The sequence below is a fragment of the Orcinus orca genome, chromosome 7 (assembly GCF_937001465.1).
Source record: "Orcinus orca chromosome 7, mOrcOrc1.1, whole genome shotgun sequence".
In the NCBI taxonomy this organism is placed as follows: Eukaryota; Metazoa; Chordata; class Mammalia; order Artiodactyla; family Delphinidae; genus Orcinus; species Orcinus orca.
In genome coordinates, this window is record NC_064565.1 from 105,345,535 (window position 1) to 105,364,417 (window position 18,883).

The window sequence follows — 18,883 nt, forward strand, 5'->3', positions numbered from 1 at the left end:
TTGCTAATTTTAATCTGTTCAGTACAAATGAAAATAGCATAGAAACTGCATTTTTTTAATCATCTTATACCAAGCATACTAAATATCAGGCATCAGGTATCTCCATTTAAAAACAAAAAAAGCTTGACCAAGAAACATTTTTTAAGAAAACCAAAACTATTTTAAAAAGGGCTGATTCATCTAATATCAGCTACAGAGTTAGCTTACCTGCACTAGGGAGTTTACACTTACTTGGAAGAAAAAAACTTGCTAAGCAGGGATCCAATGTAAAGTAGGCTCCAAATCACAGATCCAACATAAAGGAATAACGTCATATAAATCCTATCATTTAAAATTCTCTGAGGTGGCCTGACAGTTGGCTTTGGAGCCAGATCCATGCAAGTTCAAATTCTGACTGTTCCACTTACCAGTTGAGAGCTTGGCACTTCATGTAAACTTTCTGATTCCTATGCCTCATCCATAAAGTAGCATTTTACAGCCACTTATTTGTAGCATGCAACTGTTGGAAAGACTTAAATGAGTTCATGCAGATAATGGGCCTGGCATAGTGCCCTGAAACATAGTAGGTCTGCAACAATTAACAGTTCTCTTCCTTACTTTTAAGTTATATCCTACTTTGCTTTGCCACCTGATACAGCATTGTCAGGGTTTCCTTGTTACCAAAAACTGAACACAAACCATCATTACTAGTATATTCTAGTAAGAAGCTGATCTTAAGATTCCTGTTCCTGACATTGAACTTCAATTTAACAAACATTTATTGAGCACCTACTATGTGTCGGCACCGTACTAGGTGCCAGGGCTACAGAGATAAATAAAATACAATTCTTGCCTTAACTACGCCCTACTCTAGTAAACCAGATGTGTAAATACAGTTACGGTAAGTGCAAGGTACCGAGTTGGCACACAGGAAGCAATCAACTCCACTGACAGTCAGTGAAGGCTTCACACAAAGGATGAATTTATTAGGCAGGGACTGTGGGGAATGAGACAACCGCATGGCAAATTTGGGACGTTCCATATGAATGAAGCGTGAGGTTCATGTCAGGAAGAGATATGATGAAAAAAGGAGAAAGAAGTCAGCTCATTAAGGCAGGAAATAACAGAGGCCCCCATGACCCCTGCCTCCTGGTACTCACACCGTTCACGTCTCAAACAACCACAAGAGTGAGCTGGGAAGCAAACTCCAGCCCAACCAAGCTGTGAGATGACTGCAGGCCCAGCTGACACGACAGCTTGACTGTCACCTGGAGGAAGACCCAGAGCCAGATCACCCAGCTATGCCCCTCCTCCCTCAACTCCTCTCTCAGAAACTGTGTGAAATGATAAAGGCTTGTTGTTTTACCCTAAGTACTGGAGTAATTTGTTATGTAGCAACAGATAACTAACGTCAGTCCCTGGACGTAGAGTGCTGCCATAACAAAACACGGGAAAACATGGGGAAGGCTTTGGAATCAGGAGGAGGTGGGCTTTGAGAGTGTAAATGAAAACCTAAAGCGCCTTGACAAAGCTGTTAACAGAAGCCTCAGTCTCTGATAAGGATGCAGGTGAGGACATGAAGGAAAGTGAGGAAGTGTTATTGGAAACTGACAGAAGGGGTATCCTTTTTATGTAGAGGCAAAGTTTAGCAACACTGTTGCCTACAGTTATGGGGACTGGGGAAAAGGTACCTACTTAACCAGGTGACTTAACTACCTTTCCAACCAGTGCTGAAAGTGTCGCCTGGTTTAGACTGTGAGAGAACAGATAAACTAAAGGAAAGACTATTAAACAAAAAGGAGCCAGGACCTAATGGTTTTAAGAATCCTCAGCCTCCCCAGATGTAAAAAAAAAAAAATGCTAAGAAATGGTTCTGAAGAACCTAGGGGGAGGACAGGAATAAAGAGGCAGATGTAGGTAATGGACTTGAGGATATGGTGGCGGGGAAGGGCAAGCTGGGACAAAGTGAGAGAGTGGCATGGACATATATACACTACCAAATGTAAAACAGATAGCTAGTGGGAAGCAGCCGCATAGCACAGGGAGATCAGCTCGGTGCTTTGTGACCACCTAGAGGGGTGGGATAGGGAGGGTGGGAGGGAGACGCAAGAGGGAGGAGATATGGGGATACATGTATACGTATAGCTGATTCACTGTGTTATAAAAGCAGAAACCAACACACCATTGTAAAGCAATTATACTCCAATAAAGATGTTAAAAAAAATGACTTCTGATCAAAGAGCAAATCCAGAGCATTTCCAGGGAAACGTGGTCGAAAGATGAATCAAGGACATGATTGTAAAATCTTAAGACGCAGTAAAATCAAAGGCACTATTCATTCAGACAAAAGGCGCTACATATAAAGAAAATAAGGGCGTGCCTCACAAATTTATTCGGTCACACAGCTGAGCTTAAATAAGAGCCCTGTATCAGCAGAAGCCCAAGGTACAAAACAGCTTATTTCAGAGATCTGTGGGCGGTGTGTCTTTTGACTAATGAAGTGGAAACCAGCAAAACTGACCAAAGACCCAGAAAGTTTAACAACAACAAAAAACATATGCAGAAACATGGCAAGCTGGAGCTGAAAGGGACAGAGACGGGACAAAATGAAGTCTTTGAGCCCCCAAAATTCTATCAGTGGGAAGTAGACCAAGAAAACTAATGAGCTGTAAAGCACGTGCTTTCTTTCACCAAAAAATAAAATAATGAGGATCACCCAGAGAGTGGAACCAAGAGCCTAGAAATTAGGGCAGAACCATGGACAGTGATCCCAGGCCTGGAGATCTGACCAAGAACATGCAACACTTGCCAGCTCGGCTTCAGAACTGCCATAGGCTAGTAACTCCTTCGGGTCTCCCATCTTCCCCATTCGAAGAAGAATGTCCTATGCCTGTGCCACCACTGTATGTTAGGTGCAGGTGGGGCAGATAACCTGTCTCTTTAGTCTCTCAGGCCAAGAGTAATTCTACTCAATCAGCTCTACTTAAGGAACTACACCCGAAGAGCCCCATCCACAACTGGACCCGATTTAGCTGATGAGACTCTGGTTTCTGAGCTGCTTCTGTAATGGGATGACACTTCCGGGGGCCTTGGGAGGGCGTGTATGTGGCATGTGGGAGGAACATGAATCACTGGGGGCCAGGGGGCAGACTGCAGTAGTCAGTCCCCAAGATGGCCTCCAAGAACACCTGCCTCCTGGTGTTCACACCTTTGTAGTCTCCACCCACACGGTGCCAGAGTTGGTCTGTGTGACCTAGAGAATACGGCAAGGGATGGTGTATCCCTTACGAGATTTAGTAAAAACTGTGGCTTCTATCTTGAACACTCTCTCAACTACCTGCTCTCTTGGACCTCTCACTCTGGGACAAACAAGCCGCCATGTTGCAAGCAGTCCTATGGAGAGGTCCAGGTGGGAGGCACTGAAATCCCTGACCAAAAATCAGCAAGGAACTCAAGCCTGCCAACAAGCACTTGAGTGAACCTGGAATTGGACTCTCCAGCCCCAGTTAGGCCTTGAGATGACGAGAGTCCTGACACTTTTACTACAACCAGGTGAGAGGCAGAACCACCCAGCTAAGCCACTTCCCAATCCTTGAGCCTCAGAAACATTAACAAATGACTGTTGTTTTAAGCTGCTAAATTTGGGGGTAATTAATTATGCAGTAATACATAACTAAATGGTTACTTAACAAATCGTGCAGAATCATTAAAATACACTGAATCCTCTACTGAGTCCTAATTATCATACAATTTGTTTTATTCCTTTCAGCTGTATTTCATGCACTTAGACGAATCAACAATGAAATCGTGATCAATGATTCCCTCTAACAAAATGACACACCTAAGTAACTACATCTTCAAGGTTCATGATATACACAGGTGGCTCTGGCCGCATTGCCAGCAATTACACCAAGGCAGAACAGGGCCAGAATTGAAGAACAGTGAAAACAAACCAGTTAACAAAAAAACGAGTGGCAAGAGGAAACATCTGAGCAGAAAGGCGATAAAAAAGGTAGACTAAGGAGACAAAACTGCCCCAGAGGAGCAAAATGAACAGAATCAAAGCAGCCTGAAAAATATCCTTTGCTTATCTTTGATAAGCAAGTAAGTGGTGAAAGGCAATGACTGATGAAACAATGGAATTTAGGACAGACAAAAAGAAAGCCCTAGAGGAACTGAAAACAAAAGAGGGAATGGGGATAGAAAAGAGTGAATGAGACATTACCTGAAAACAAGGAAATAAGAGGAAGACAGAAAAGGGGGGAGGGGGTAAGAAACAAGGCGGATCCACACTGCTTGCACACCAGATGCTTCGCCAAACATGTTTTCCCAACTTGGACCTCAACCTAATTCACATTTAAAAGATTTCAAGAAAGAACATGTGAAATATAAACTAATGATAAGTATTATCTCTGACCCATCTGAAGTACACCTCAACATCAATCTTCCTGACTGAAATTTTAATGAGTCAGTAGTCCACAGATAATTATGGATAATCGAGCTTACCTGATCTCTCTCAATATGGAAAAGAAGGGGAAAAGGCATCTAGAGAATATATTAAAACATCAGATGACAGTAAACAGGTTATAAATCATCATTTTTTAAAACCTGACTTATTTCTTACTTTCCCAGATATGGATACACAGGTGGGAACTGATCACAGATGTACTGAACAAATTTTTGCTACACACCATCTTGTGTAATTCAGGTATATCATACACAATTAGTGAGAATATGGTTTAGAAGGATGGATAAGAAATATAAAAAAGCATAGTATGAAATAAAAAGTATAGGGAATCAGAGCCCTGTTTAGAGGACAAGAGTATTACCTCTATTTTCAGGGACTTAGGGCAGAACCCTAGGGAGAATAACACTTTAAGAATACAACTGACCCTTGAACAAGGCAGGGATCAGGGGTTCCCAGCCCTCCACCAAGTCCATAATCTCTGTAACTTACAGTTGGCCCTCCTGGGTTCCGCATGGGAGGATTCAACAACCATGGATTAAGCAGTACCTTAGTATTTACTGTTGAAAATAATTCCTTCTATAAATGGACCCACCCAGTTCAAACCTGGATTGTTCAAGGGTCAACTGCACATAGTATCTAAAAATGCACCTTAAGAAACGTTTTAAAAAGCTAATTTTATTTTCACAGTAATATCTTACTGTAGGAAGCAGTATCTGTTAAACCGACTAGGCCTTTGTTATATTGAGCCCTAAAACCAAAAATAGTTCTCACAAACCAATTATCACTGCTGTCACACAAGCTGATATGGGACATGGCAGATGTCACTTCAACTGCTACATGTATAGGGTAACTGATAACCGTACTTAATATTTCTCCCTTTTTTTTTTAATGGTAGTGTTTTTAAAACTGAAGAGATGAAACGTAGCCTGAAGACTAAGCCCACCAAGTAAAGACTCCTTGTCACTCTGGGCTCAGCCCACGTTACCACCCTATCTAATGCTGTTCTTAGCACAATATCTTTTTTGTTTCCCTGCTAGCACTTAACATTATCCGAAATCATCTTATTAATATGCTGGTTTTATTATCTGCCTGCTTCATCAGAATGTGAACGTGGACCTTATGTACCCTGTGCACCGCTGTGTTCCCAAAGTACTTAGAACAGTGCCTGGCACGTAACAGGCGCTCAGTAAACGTAAATAAAAGTAAAACTAGGAAAGAAGGCCGCCCTCCCCCCGCCCCACACACACACCCTGTTGCTCACAAATGGAGTTCCCACAGCGCTCTTCTTATTGCACTTAATGAACTACACTCGGGAGGCAACCCGGAGCTGCATTCCTATTCTATCCCCTGGCATCAGACACGCAGCAGGCGCTCGATATCGCTGAATGAATGACACAGTGAGCCCAGCACGTGCCGGTGATGCAACGGCACCCGCGGAGACACCGGTTCCCAGAGGCTACATCGGCCCAGGAGGGCCGCCGGGGACTCTATGCCCTCTCTATCCAGAACCCGAACGCCCAAGGCCAAAACCTGCGGGGCAGTATGAACGTTGCCACGATGCCTTTTTGCAGGGGGTCCCAGCCTCTGAAAAGGGGCGCAGAGCCCAGGCTGTGGGACGTGTACTCACTGTAGGTCCGGCCCAGAGCTCGGAAGAGCAAATCGCGCTTCAGGCTGACAGTCGGCATGGCGAGTCCGGCCCACTGCGCCTGCGCGGCGAGCTGGCCTCGGCGCGGCGAGCTGGCGGGGGCTTGGCGACCGAGGTGTGTAGGACCCGGCCCCTTTGGTCGGGCTGTCTTGAGTAGCGCCAGTCTTCTTCCAAAAGCTCCGCCTCTCTTTTCTCATCTGAAAGCAGGTAAATTGCCACCACTAACCTCAGTAAATCTAGTTTCGTTGGGTGAATAAATTAGAGGCTGAAAAGGGAGACAGACTCGGATAAAATGGGCTAGGATTTGATGGGCAATAAAATGAACAGCCCGAGAAAGCCCTCACGCCTCCAACACACTACGGACGGAGGACGCCAAGCTAGGGGGGCGGGGCGAGGGGAGAGTGCGTGTGGGGACGGGACCTCGTGGTGGAGAATCAATCCACCTGGGAGGGGGCGAGCCTGTGAGTAGGCGGGGTCTGAGGCGGCCTGGAGAGAAGGATGTGCAAAACCAAGTAGTGGGAGCGAGAGAAACTGTTAGTAGATCTGCTTTTATCTCATTCCTCGATCTCCTACACCCTGCTACGTGTTACAACTGTGCTTTTTTGAACCTTACAGCAGCACCATTAGGGAGGCTTCCTTAGAAACGTCTTTTTAAAAGAGGAAACAAACTGACATTTACTCGTTCTGTACGGGCAGATGCTGGGCTCAATCCTCTGCCAGCCTTAGCAGATCTCCTTCTAACAACCCGCAGTGTAATAGGCAGAATAACAACCCACAAATATATCAAGCCCTAATCCCCAGAACCTGTAAATGTTACCTTAAATGGAAACAGTCTTTTCAGATTAAGTTAAAGATTTACAGATGGAGCGACTCTTCTGGATTATCAAAATGGGCCACTAATATGTATAAAATGGATAACTAATAAGAACCTGCTGTATAAAATAAATAAAATTCAAAAAAATAAAAAATAAATAAAATGTAAAAAAATAAAATAAAACTACCAATTCAAAAAAGGGGGGGGGGCTAAATGCAATCACATGTATCTTTATAAGAGGAAGTTAGAGGGAGATTTGAGGAAAACAGAAGAGGGAAGGCAGTGTAACCACTGGAGCAGAGATTGGAGTGATGCAGCCACAAACCAAGGAATGCCATCAACCACCAGGAACTGCAGAGGCAAGGAAGTATTCTCTCCTAGCCTTCTAGAGCAGTCCTGTCATGTCTCTGGATACACTGACCTGAGCTCAGTGAAACTGATTTTGGACTTCTGACCCCAGGAGCTGTGAGAGAATAAATTTCTTTGTTTTAAGCCACCAAGTTCGTGGAAATGTTACAGCAGCCATGGGAGACTAATACACCAGGATAGGTGCTACCATTATTCTCAGTTTACAAATGGTAAAACTGAGGCCCACTCTGAGTCACCCAACTCAGAAGGCAGAGCTGACACAGTTCCATGAGGGAGCGTTGCCCTTATCCTCTCTATACTGTACAGTAAGGGCCCCAAGGCCATTCAGGTGAGGGGACATAAGCTGGGAGGGATTTAGGTCTCTCTGACTGCCATTCAAGCAGTTTTTTACTATATTAACTTCCCTCTATAGCTGCAGGCAATCCCTCCCCAGTATGCAACATAATAGCCTGGCAGAGGCCACGTCAATGGCAAATATCTCCAATGCCAAATAAAATTCTCTGCTCTCAAACTGGTACTCAGTGAAAAATGAATCAATGAATAAAGGACTTCCTGAATTATTGCATGCTGACCTTCTCTCCTTTGGGCACCCCAAGATGTTCTGTGGCCTTTAACCTCAGTTTCCTTACCTGTAAAGTAGAGATGATAATAATGTACATCTTAGAGAATTATTGTAAGGATTAGAAATAATACTCATAAATGACAATCATAGTTCTTGTGTCTTAAGTCCTGGAAATTGGGCATTGTCATTATTGTTATCTTCCTAGTCAGTTTCTTGCTATTCTCAGACTACCCAGAGGCATTCTGTTCCCATCTCCCAAGTGCCACAACTGACCCATCCTGCTTTTTATCCTTGCTCACGCACAGGTACCCTGTGCCTTCTCTATGACTAGCTAAACTGTTAGGATAATCTAATGGAAAAGGGAAAACTAGGCCACAAGTACTCATCACAAATGGCATTGGCTGACAGATAAGGAAGGTATTTGGAAAATGTTGAAATAGTATATCACAAAATGTAGATACGTGCTTCTCTTGTCTAATTTTAGAGCCAGACTGAGAGCAGGAATGAGATGGCAGCATTTCCTAGAACTGAAAGACGGGCTGGCCAATAAACATGAAAAAAGCTCTCCATACATTAGAAATTAGGAAGATGCAAATTAAAATTATAATGAAATACATTTTTATACCCACCAGATTGGTAAAAATGTGAAAGTCTGACAAAACCAGATGTTGGCAAGAACTTGGGAGTATAAATTGATACAACCAATTTGGAAAATTATGGCCTTACCTACCTAGAAAGGCAGAGCGTGTGTGTACCCTACTACCCAGCAATTAGGAACCCAGGAATACTCCCCAGAGAAACTCTTACCCATGTGCACTGGAAGACCAAATAAGAATGTTCTGTTACAATGTTCATTATAACAAAAAAGTGGAAACATCCCAATGTCTATCAATACTAAAACATGTAAACAATTATAAATTCATACAGTGAAGCACCATACAGCTATGAGAATAAATGAACTACAGCTGCATGTATAAACTTGGACAAAAAAATAAATAAACCACAAAAGTATATATACAGTATGGTGCGATTTATATAAAAATGAAAAATAGGATAACCTAAAGAGTATATTATTTAGGCATACATAAATAGATAGTGAAACTAAAGGAAAAGGAATGAGAAACACAAAATCTGAGACTAGTCAGTTCTAAGTGGGATAGAAGGAACGAAGCCTAGGGAGTTGAGATACCCAAAGGGTTTCAAAAATATTGGTAGTGTTCTGCTTTATCTAGTATACCTTTAAGGAAGTTAAGATGAAGATTGAGGAACAAGAGATAAATGTGGCCCTCTTTTTGCGGGATGAAGGAGACAAATGCTTGGTGGCCTATAGCTGAGTAGAAACACAATCGGAATACTTCACATTTGATTTTGTTTTAAGTTTTTTTTTTCAGAAGGGGCATTTTTAAGAGTTTTATTTAAATTAGAGTCTAATTTATGATTGTTTTTCTTTATAGATTCTGGGTTTTATGTTATGTTGTTTTATAGGTCTTTCACCACGCGAAGTTATTATTTCTTTAAATCACATATACTTCTTAGAGGACTTGAATGGATTCTTTTTTTTTCTCTCCATTTAAATCTCAGATCATTCTGAAATTTGTTTTGGTTTTGAGAGATGGTGAATTAACCAGCTTTATTTTGTTTTCAAACAGCTCTCTAGTGAGCCCAACAAAATTTATAAAATAAACTTCTTTTTCCCCAGAGATTTGAAATACCTTCTTTAGCACATATTAAATTTCTATATATATTTGGGTATATTGCTGAACTATCTATTCCATTGATAGTACAAAGCTATTTTAATTATTATAGCTTTATAATACATTTTAATATTTGAAAGTGTTCAATGCTTTTTTTCAAAAATTTCCTGACTATTCTCTCATGTTACTTTTTCTACATGAGCTTTGAATTCTGTCAAGTTCTGAAAAACATTCTTTTGATGTTTTACTAGGAATCAAATGTAATTTATGGGTTAATTTAGGAATTTTTCTATCCAAGATCTGCAGCCTCCATGCAAGTTTTTAAACACATCAGGCAGTGGTCCACCTTAGATCCAGCAGTTTCCTCTGTTACAATGTTTTTGCCCCCAGACTCCTGCAGGGCCAGCTCCAACAAGTCTTCTCAGAAAGAAGTATCCCTGACTATACTATTCATTATGGTTATTAGATATAAATGTCTTTCCCTGATAAAACATAAATGTCATAGAGCAGAGACTTTTGTGTACTAATATACGCCAAGAGCCTTAAACAGGGACTGGCACAGAGCAGACCCTAGATAAATATTTGAAGTTTTCTTTTAATGATAGGAATATCGTATATTTATATAATTAATAATATATTATTATATATTATATCTATTGTATTATCTTTTCTTTTTTTAAATAGATACTTCAAAAGAAAAATATGGGCAAAGAATAGTAACAAACAATTCAACCAATAGAAACAAAAAACAAAAAGTGAGGAGGGGAGGAGAAATGCAAATTAAAACAACAGTGAAAGCAGGGATATTTTCTCCAAGGAGAGTGGCAAAGATTAAAGAAATAAATGATCCGCCCTCGTGCTGGCAAAGATTTGGAAAGCTGCCACTCATAGGCACACCTGTCAGGAATATAAACAGTAGCTTGACAATAAGAATCAAACTTTTAGATATGTATCCTCTTTGATCCTGAAATTCCACTCTTGGGATTATTCTAAGGAAGTAATCAAGGAAGTATTCTGTTTGTAATACAGAAAATTTGGAAACAACCTAAATGTACAACAATGTGGGACTTGATTAAATAAATTCTGATACCTCCATACAATAGAATACCATGCAATATTAAAAATGATACTAAAATTTTTAACATGAAGAAATGTCTACAACATATTACATGAAAATCAGTTACTAAACAATATACTTAAAATGATTTTTTAAATGCATGTATGTATGTTAGTGTGAAAAAAACTAAAACGGCTAGTATGGTATACACCAAAGTGCTAAGTGGTTATCTTTGGGTGGTGAGATAATTTTTGTCATTGTACCTTTTGTATTTTACAGAATTGTAATTAACAGGATTATTTCTATTGTGAGGAAAAACCAATCGTGTTTGGTTCTTCTCCTTGCCTAATCAAGGAGAAGAACCAAGGTTGGTAGACAGCCTCACTCTTTCATCACCACATAGGTTGTGTAGACCTGTGGGATCATGTTTGCTTTTGTCTGTAAAACATGTAACGTAACACAGAGAAAGTTTCTGAAATGATTGGGCCACTTTCCTGTAATGCTTGTGGGTTAGGCAACAGTTGAGAAAGAGATGTCGTCAGATCTGAAATTCTTCCTACATAGATCCGGAAAATACAATGCTGTGTTTGATGACATCTCACACTAGAGCAACAGATAGTGGCAGCCTGGTCCATCAACAGATGAATGGATAAAGAAGATGTGAGATTGAGATACACACACACACACACACACACACACACACACACACACACAATGGAATACTACTCAGCCATTAAAGCAATGAAATTTTGCCATTTGCAACAACACAGATGAACTTGGAAGGTATTATGCTGTCAGACAAAGACTGTATATCACTTATATGTGGAATCTAAAAATTAAAACAAGTGGGTAGACCTTCAACATGGCGGGAGTAAGACATGTAGATCACATTCCTCCCCACAAATACATCAGAAATACATCTACATGTGGCACAACTACAGAACACATACTGAACGCTGGCAGAAGACCTCAGGCCTCCCAAAAGGCTAGAAACTCCCCACGTACCTGGGTAGGGCAAAAGAAAAAAGAAAATAACAGAGACAAAAGAATAGGGACGGGACTTGCACCAGTGGGAGGGAGCCGTGAAGGAGGAAAGGTTTCCACACACTAGGAGCCCCTTCGCGGACGGAGACTGCGGGTGGCGGAGGGGGAAAGCTTCGGAGCCACGGAGGAGAGCACAGCCACAGGGGTGCGGAGGGCAAGGCGGAGAGATTCCCGCACAGAGGATCGCTGCCGACCGGCACTCACCAGCCCGAGAGGCTTGTCTGCTCACCCGGGGCTGGGGGTTGAGGCTCGGGCTTCAGTCAGAGCGCAGGGAGAGAACTGGGGTTGGCGGCATGAACACAGACTGCAGGGGTTAGTGCACCGCGGCTAGCTGGGAGGGAGTCCGGGGAAAAGTCTGGACCTGCCGAAGAGGCAAGAGACTTTGTCTTCCCTCTTTGTTTCCTGGTGCGCAAGGGGAGGGGATTAAGAGCGCAGCTTAAAGGAGCTCCAGAGACGGGCGCGAGCCACGGCTAAAAGCGCGGACCCCAGAGACGGGCATGAGACGCTAAGGCTGCTGCTGCCGCCACCAAGAAGCCTGTGTGCGAGCACAGGTCACTCTCCACACCCCCCTTCTGGGGAGACTGTGCAGCCCGCCACTGCCAGGGTCCCGGGATCCAGGGACAACTTCCCCGGGAGAACGCATGGCGCGCCTCAGGCTGGTGCAACGTCACGCCGGCCTCTGCCGCCGCAGGCCCGCCCCGCACTCCATGCCCCTCCCTCCCCCAGGCCTCAGTGAGCCAGAGCCCCCGAATCAGCGGCTCCTTTAACCCCGTCCTGTCTGAGCGAAGAACGGAAGCCCTCCGGTGACCTACACGCAGAGGCGGGGCCAAATCCAAAGCTGAGCCCCTGGGAGCTGTGCAAACAAAGAAGAGAAAGGGAAATCTCCCCCAGCAGCCTCAGGAGCAGCGGATTAAATCTCCACAATCAACTTGAGGTACCCAGCATCTCTGGAATACCTGAATAGACAACAAAGCATCCCAGAACTGAGGAGGTGGACTTTGGGAGCAAAGATATATTAATTTTTTCCTTTTTCTCTTTTTGTGAGTGTGTATGTGTACGCTTCTTTGTGAGATTTTGTCTGTATAGCTTTGCTTTTTACCACTTGTCCCAGGGTCCTGTCTGTCTGTTTTTGTTTTTTTTTTTTGGTTTTTGGTGGTTTTGTTTTTTTGTATAGTTTGTAGCGCTTGTTATCATAGGCGGATTTGTTTGTTTTTTGGTTTGTTTGCTCTCTTCTTTCTTTTTAAATTACTTTTCAATTTTTAAAAATTTATTACATATTTTTTATTTTAATAACTTTATTTTATATTATTTTATTTTATTTATTTATTTTTTCTCCCTTTTCTTATGAGCCGTGTGGCTGACAGGGTCTTGGTGCTCCAGTCGGGTGTCAGGCCTATGCCTCTGAGGTGGAAGAACCCAGTTCAGGACACTGGTCCACCAGAGACCACCAAGCCCCACGTAATATCAAATAGCGAAAGCTTTCCCAGAGATTGCCATCTTAACACTAAGACCCAGCTCCACCCAATGACCAGCAAGCTACAGTGCTGGACACCCCATTGCAAACAACTAGCAAGACAGGAAGGAACACAACCCCACCCGTTAGCAGAGAGGCTACCTAAAATCATAATAAGGTTATAGACACCCCAAAACACACCACCAGACGTGGTCCTACCCCCCAGAAACACAAGATCCAGCCTCATCCACCAGAACACAGGCACTAGTCCTCTCCACCAGGAAGCCTACACAACCCACTGAACCAACCTTAGCCACCAGGGGCAGACACCAACAACAACGGGAACTACGAACCTGCAGCCTGCGAAAAGGAGACCCCAAACACAGTAAGTTAAGCAAAATGAGAAGACACAGAAACACACAGCAGATGAAGGAGCAAGGTAAAAACCCACCAGACCTAACAAATGAAGAGGAAATAGGCAGTCTACCTGAAAAAGAATTCAGAGTAATGATAGTAAAGATGATCTGAAATCTTGGAAATTGAATGCAGAAAATACAAGAAATGTTTAACAAGGACCTAGAAGAACTAAAGAGCAAACAAACAAAGATGAACAACACAATAAATGAAATTAAAAATTCTCTAGAAGGAATCAATAGCAGAATAACTGAGACAGAAGAATGGATAAGTTATGTGGAAGATAAAAGAGTGGAAATAACTACTGCAGAGCAGAATAAAGAAAAAAGAATGAAAAGAATTGAGGACAGTCTCAAAGACCTCTGGGACAACATTAAAATTATAATTCGAATTATAGGGGTCCCAGAAGAAGAAGAGAAAAAAAAGGACTGAGAAAATATTTGAAGAAATTATAGTTGAAAACTTCCCTTATATGGGAAAGGAAAGAGTCAATCAAGTCCAGGAAGCACAGAGAGTCCCATACAGGATAAATCCAAGCAGAAACATGCCAAGACACATATTAACCAAACTATCAAAAATTAAATACAAAGAAAAAATATTAAAAGCAGCAAGGGAAAAGCAACAACATACAAGGGAATCCCCATAAGGTTAACAGCTGATCATTCAGCAGAAGCTCTGCAAGCCAGAAGGGAGTGTCAGGACATATTTAAAGTAATGAAAGGGAAAAACCTACAACCACGATTACTCTACCCAGCAAGGATCTCATTCAGATTCGATGGAGAAATTAAAACTCTTACAGACAAGCAAAAGCCAAGAGAATTCAGCAGCACCAAACCAGCTTTACAACAAATGCTAAAGGAACTTCTCTAGGCAGGAAACACAAGAGAAGGAAAAGACCTACAATAACAAACCCAAAACAATTAAGAAAATGGTAAGAGGAACATTCATATCAATAATTACCTTAAATGTAAATGGATTAAATGCTCCAACCAAAAGACATAGACTGACTGAATGGATACAAAAACAAGACCCATATATATGCTGTCTACAAGAGACCCACTTCAGACCTAGGGATGCATACAGACTGAAAGTGAGGGGATGGAAAAAGATATTCCATGCAAATGGAAATCAAAAGAAAGCTGGAATAGCAATTCTCATATCAGATAAAACAGACTTTAAAATAAAGACTATTACAAGAGACAAAGAGGACACTACATAATGATCAAGGGATCAATCCAAGAAGAAGATATAACAATGGTAAATACTTATGCACCCAACATGGGAGCACCTAAATACATAAGGCAAATACTAACAGCCATAAAAGGGGAAATCGACAGTAACACAATCATAGTACAGGACTTTAACACCCCACTTTCACCAATGGACAGATCATCCAAAATAAAAATAAATAAGGAAACACAAGCTTTAAATGATACATTAAGCAAGATGGACTTAATTTATATTTATAGGACATTCCATCCAAAAACAACAAAATATACTTTCTTCTCAAGTGTTCATGGAACATCCTCCAGGATAGATCATATCTTGGGTAACAAATCAACCCTTAGTAAATTTAAGAAAATTGAAATCATATCAAGTATCTTTTCCAACCACAACACTATAATACTAGATATAAGTTACAGGAAAATGTGTAAAAAATTCAAACACATGGAAGCTAAACAATACAATACTTAACCAAGAGATCACTGAAGAAATCAAAGAGGAAATCAAATAATACCTATAAACAAATGACAATGAAAACACGACGAACCAAAACCTATGGGATGCAGCAAAATACGTTCTAAGAGGGAAGTTTATAGCTATACAAACCTACCTCAAGAAATAAGAAACATCTCAAATAAACAACCTCACCTTACACCTAAAACAATTAGAGAAAGAAGAACAAAAAAACCCCAAAGTTAGCAGAAGGAAAGAAATCATAAAAATCAGATCAGAAATAAATGAGAAAGAAATGAAGGAAACAATAACAATGATCAATAAAACTAAAAGCTGGTTCTTTGAGAAGATAAACAAAATTGACAAACCATTAGCCAGACTCATCAAGAGAAAAAGGGAGAAGACTCAAATCAATAGAATTAGAAATGAAAAAGAAGTAACAACTGACACTGCAGAAATATAAAGGATCATGAGAGATTACTACAAGCAACTATATGCCAATAAAATGGACAACCTGGAAGAAATGGACAAATTCTTAGAAAAGCACAACCTTCTGAGAATGAACCAGGAAAAAATAGAAGATATAAACAGACCAATCACAAGCACTGAAAAGGAAGGATTAAAAACCTTCCAACAAACAAAAGCCCAGGGCCAGATGGCTTCACAGGAGAATTCTATAAAACATTTAAAGAAGAGCTAACACCTATCCTTCTCAAACTCTTCCAAAATATAGCAGAGGGAGGAACACTCCCAAACTGGTTCTGCGACACCACCATCACCCTGATACCAAAACCAGGCAAAGATGTCACAAAGAAAGAAAACTACAGGCCAATATCACTGATGAACATAGATGCAAAAATCCTCAACAAAATAGTAGCAAACAGAATCCACCAGCACATTAAAAGGATCATACACCATGATCAAGTGGGATTTATCCCAGGAATGCAAGGATTCTTCAATATACACAAATCAATCAATATGATACACCATATTAACGAACTGAAGAAGAAAAACCATATGATCATCTCAAAAGATGCAGAAAAAGCTTTTGACAAATTCAGCACCCATTTATGATAAAAACCCTCCAGAAAGTAGGCATAGAGGGAACATACCTCAACATAATAAAGGCCATGTGTGACAAACCCACAGCCAACATTGTTCTCAATGGTGAAAAACTGAAACCATTTCCACTAAGATCAGGAACAAGACAAGGTTGCCCACTCTCACCACTAGTATTCAACATAGTTTTGGAAGTTTTAGCCACAGCAATCAGAGAAGAAAAAGAAATAAAAGGAATCCAAATCGGAAAAGAAGAAGTAAAGCTGTCACTGTTTGCAGATGACATGATACTATACATAGAGAATCCTAAAGATGCTACCAGAAAACTACTAGAGCTAATCAATGAATTTGGTAAAGTAGTGGGATACAAAATTAATGCACAGAAATCTCTTGCATTCCTACACACTAATCATGAAAAATCTGAAAGAGTAATTAAGGAAACACTCCCATTTACCACTGCAACAAAAAGAATAAAATACCTAGGAATAAACCTACCTAAGGAGACAAAAGACCTGTATGCAGAAAACTATAGGACACTGATGAAAGAAATTAAAGATGATACAAACAGATGGATAGATATACCATGTTCTTGGATTGGAAGAATCAACATTGTGAAAATGTCTATACTACCCAAAGCAATCTACAGATTCAATGCAATCCCTATCAAACTACCAATGGCATTTTTCACAGAACTAGAACAAAAAATTTCACAATTTGTATGGAAACAAAAAAGACCCCGAATAGCCAAAGCAATCTTTGAGAAAGAAAAACGCAGCTGGAAGAATCAGGCTCCCAGACTTCAGACTATCATACAAAGCTACAGTAATCAAGACAGTATGGTACAGGTACAAAAACAAAAATACAGATCAATGGAACAGGATAGAAAGCCCAGAGATAAACCCACTCACATATGGCCACCTTATTTATTTTGTTGTTGTTGTTGTTTGTTTTTTTGTGGTACACGGGCCTCTCACTGTTGTGGCCTCTCCCGTTGCGGAGCACAGGCTCCGGATGCGCAGGCTCAGTGGCCATGGCTCACGGGCCCAGCCGCTCCGCAGCATATGGGATCCTCCTGGACCGGGACATGAACGCGTGTCTCCTGCATCGGCAGGCAGACTCTCAACCACTGCGCCACCAGGGATACCCTGGTCACCTTATTTTTGATAAAGGAAGCAAGAATATACAATGGAGAAAAGACAGCCTCTTCAATAAGTGCTGCTTGGAAAACTGGACAGCTACATGTAAAAGAATGAAATTAGAACACTCCCTAACACCGTACACAAAAATAAATTTAAATTGGATTACAGACCTAAATGTAAGGCAAGATACTTTAAAACTCTTAGAGGAAAACATAGGCAGAACACTCTAGACATAAATCACAGCAAGATCCTTTTTGACCCACATCCTAGAGAAATGGAAATAAAAACAAAAGTAAACAAATGGGACCTAATGAAACTTCAAAGCTTTTGCACAACAAAGGAAACCATAAACAAGATGAAAAGACAACCCTCAGAATGGGAGAAAATATTTGCAAATGAAGCAACTGACAAAGGATTAATCTCCAAAATTTATAAGCAGCTCATGCAGCTCAATAACAAAAAAACAAAAAAACCCAATCCAAAAATGGTCAGAAGACCTAAATAGATTTCTCCAAAGAAGATATACTGATTGACAACAAACACATGAAAGAATGCTCAACATCACTAATCATTAGAGAAATGCACATCAAAACTACAATGAGGTATCACCTCACACCAGTCAGAATGGCCATCATCAAAATATCTACAAACAATAGGTGCTGGTCTAGAGGGTGTGTAGAAAAGGGAACTCTCTTGCACTGTTGGTGGGAATGTAAATTGATACAGTCACTATGGAGAACAGTATGGAGGTTCCTTAAAAAACTAAAAATAGAACTGCCATACGACCCAGCAATCCACTACTGGGCATACACCCTGAGAAAACCGTAATTCAAAAAGAGTCATGTACCACAATGTTCATTGCAGCACTATTTACAATAGCCAGGACATGGAAGCAACCTAAGTGGCCATCGACAGAAGAATGGATAAAGAAGATGTAGCATGTATATACAATGGAATATTACTCAGTCATAAAATAAACGAAATTGAGTTATTTGTAGTGAGGTGGATGGACCCAGAGACTGTCATACAGAGTGAAGTAAGTCAGAAAGAGCAAAACAGATACCATATGCTAACACATATATATGGAATCTAAAAAAAAAAAAAAGTTATAAAGAATCTAGGGGCAGGACAGGAATAAAGACGTAGACATAGAGAATGGGCTTGAGGACATGGGGAGGGGGAAGGGTAAGCTGGTACGAAGTGAGAGAGTGGCATAGACTTATGTATACTACGAAATGTAGAATAGATACCTAGTGGGAAGCAGCCGCATAGCACAGGGAGATCAGCTCGGTGCTTTGTAACCACCTAGAGGGGTGAGATAGGGAGGGTGGGAGGGAGGTGCAAGAGGGAGGGGATATGGGAACATATGTATATGTATAACTGATTCACTTTGTTATAAAGCAGAAACTAACACACCATTGTAAAACAATTATACTCCAATAAAGATGTTAAATAAATAAATAAAATAAAATGAGTGACTATAACAAAAAAGAGACAAACTCACAGCCA

The 18,883-nt window shown here is 41.0% G+C and overlaps 1 protein-coding gene across 5 annotated transcripts in view; it reads right to left on the minus strand.

Moving 5' to 3' along the window:
* FARSB (phenylalanyl-tRNA synthetase subunit beta) overlaps positions 1-6,260 on the minus strand; it is a 66,115-nt gene extending 59,855 nt beyond the window's left edge. For 2 of the 5 annotated variants that reach the window (XR_007478546.1, XR_004482874.2), the window contains exon 1: positions 6,075-6,245. Coding sequence is in view for 1 of the 5 variants with exons in the window: in XM_004262656.4 (XP_004262704.1) it covers positions 6,075-6,132 (58 nt within the window). In the remaining 4 variants the exon portion in view is untranslated. Of the gene's footprint in view, positions 1-6,074 lie in introns of all 5 variants that reach the window. The other 3 variants (XR_007478547.1, XM_004262656.4, XM_033426781.2) reach the window with 3 other exon arrangements.
* Positions 6,261-18,883: the final 12,623 nt, after the last annotated feature.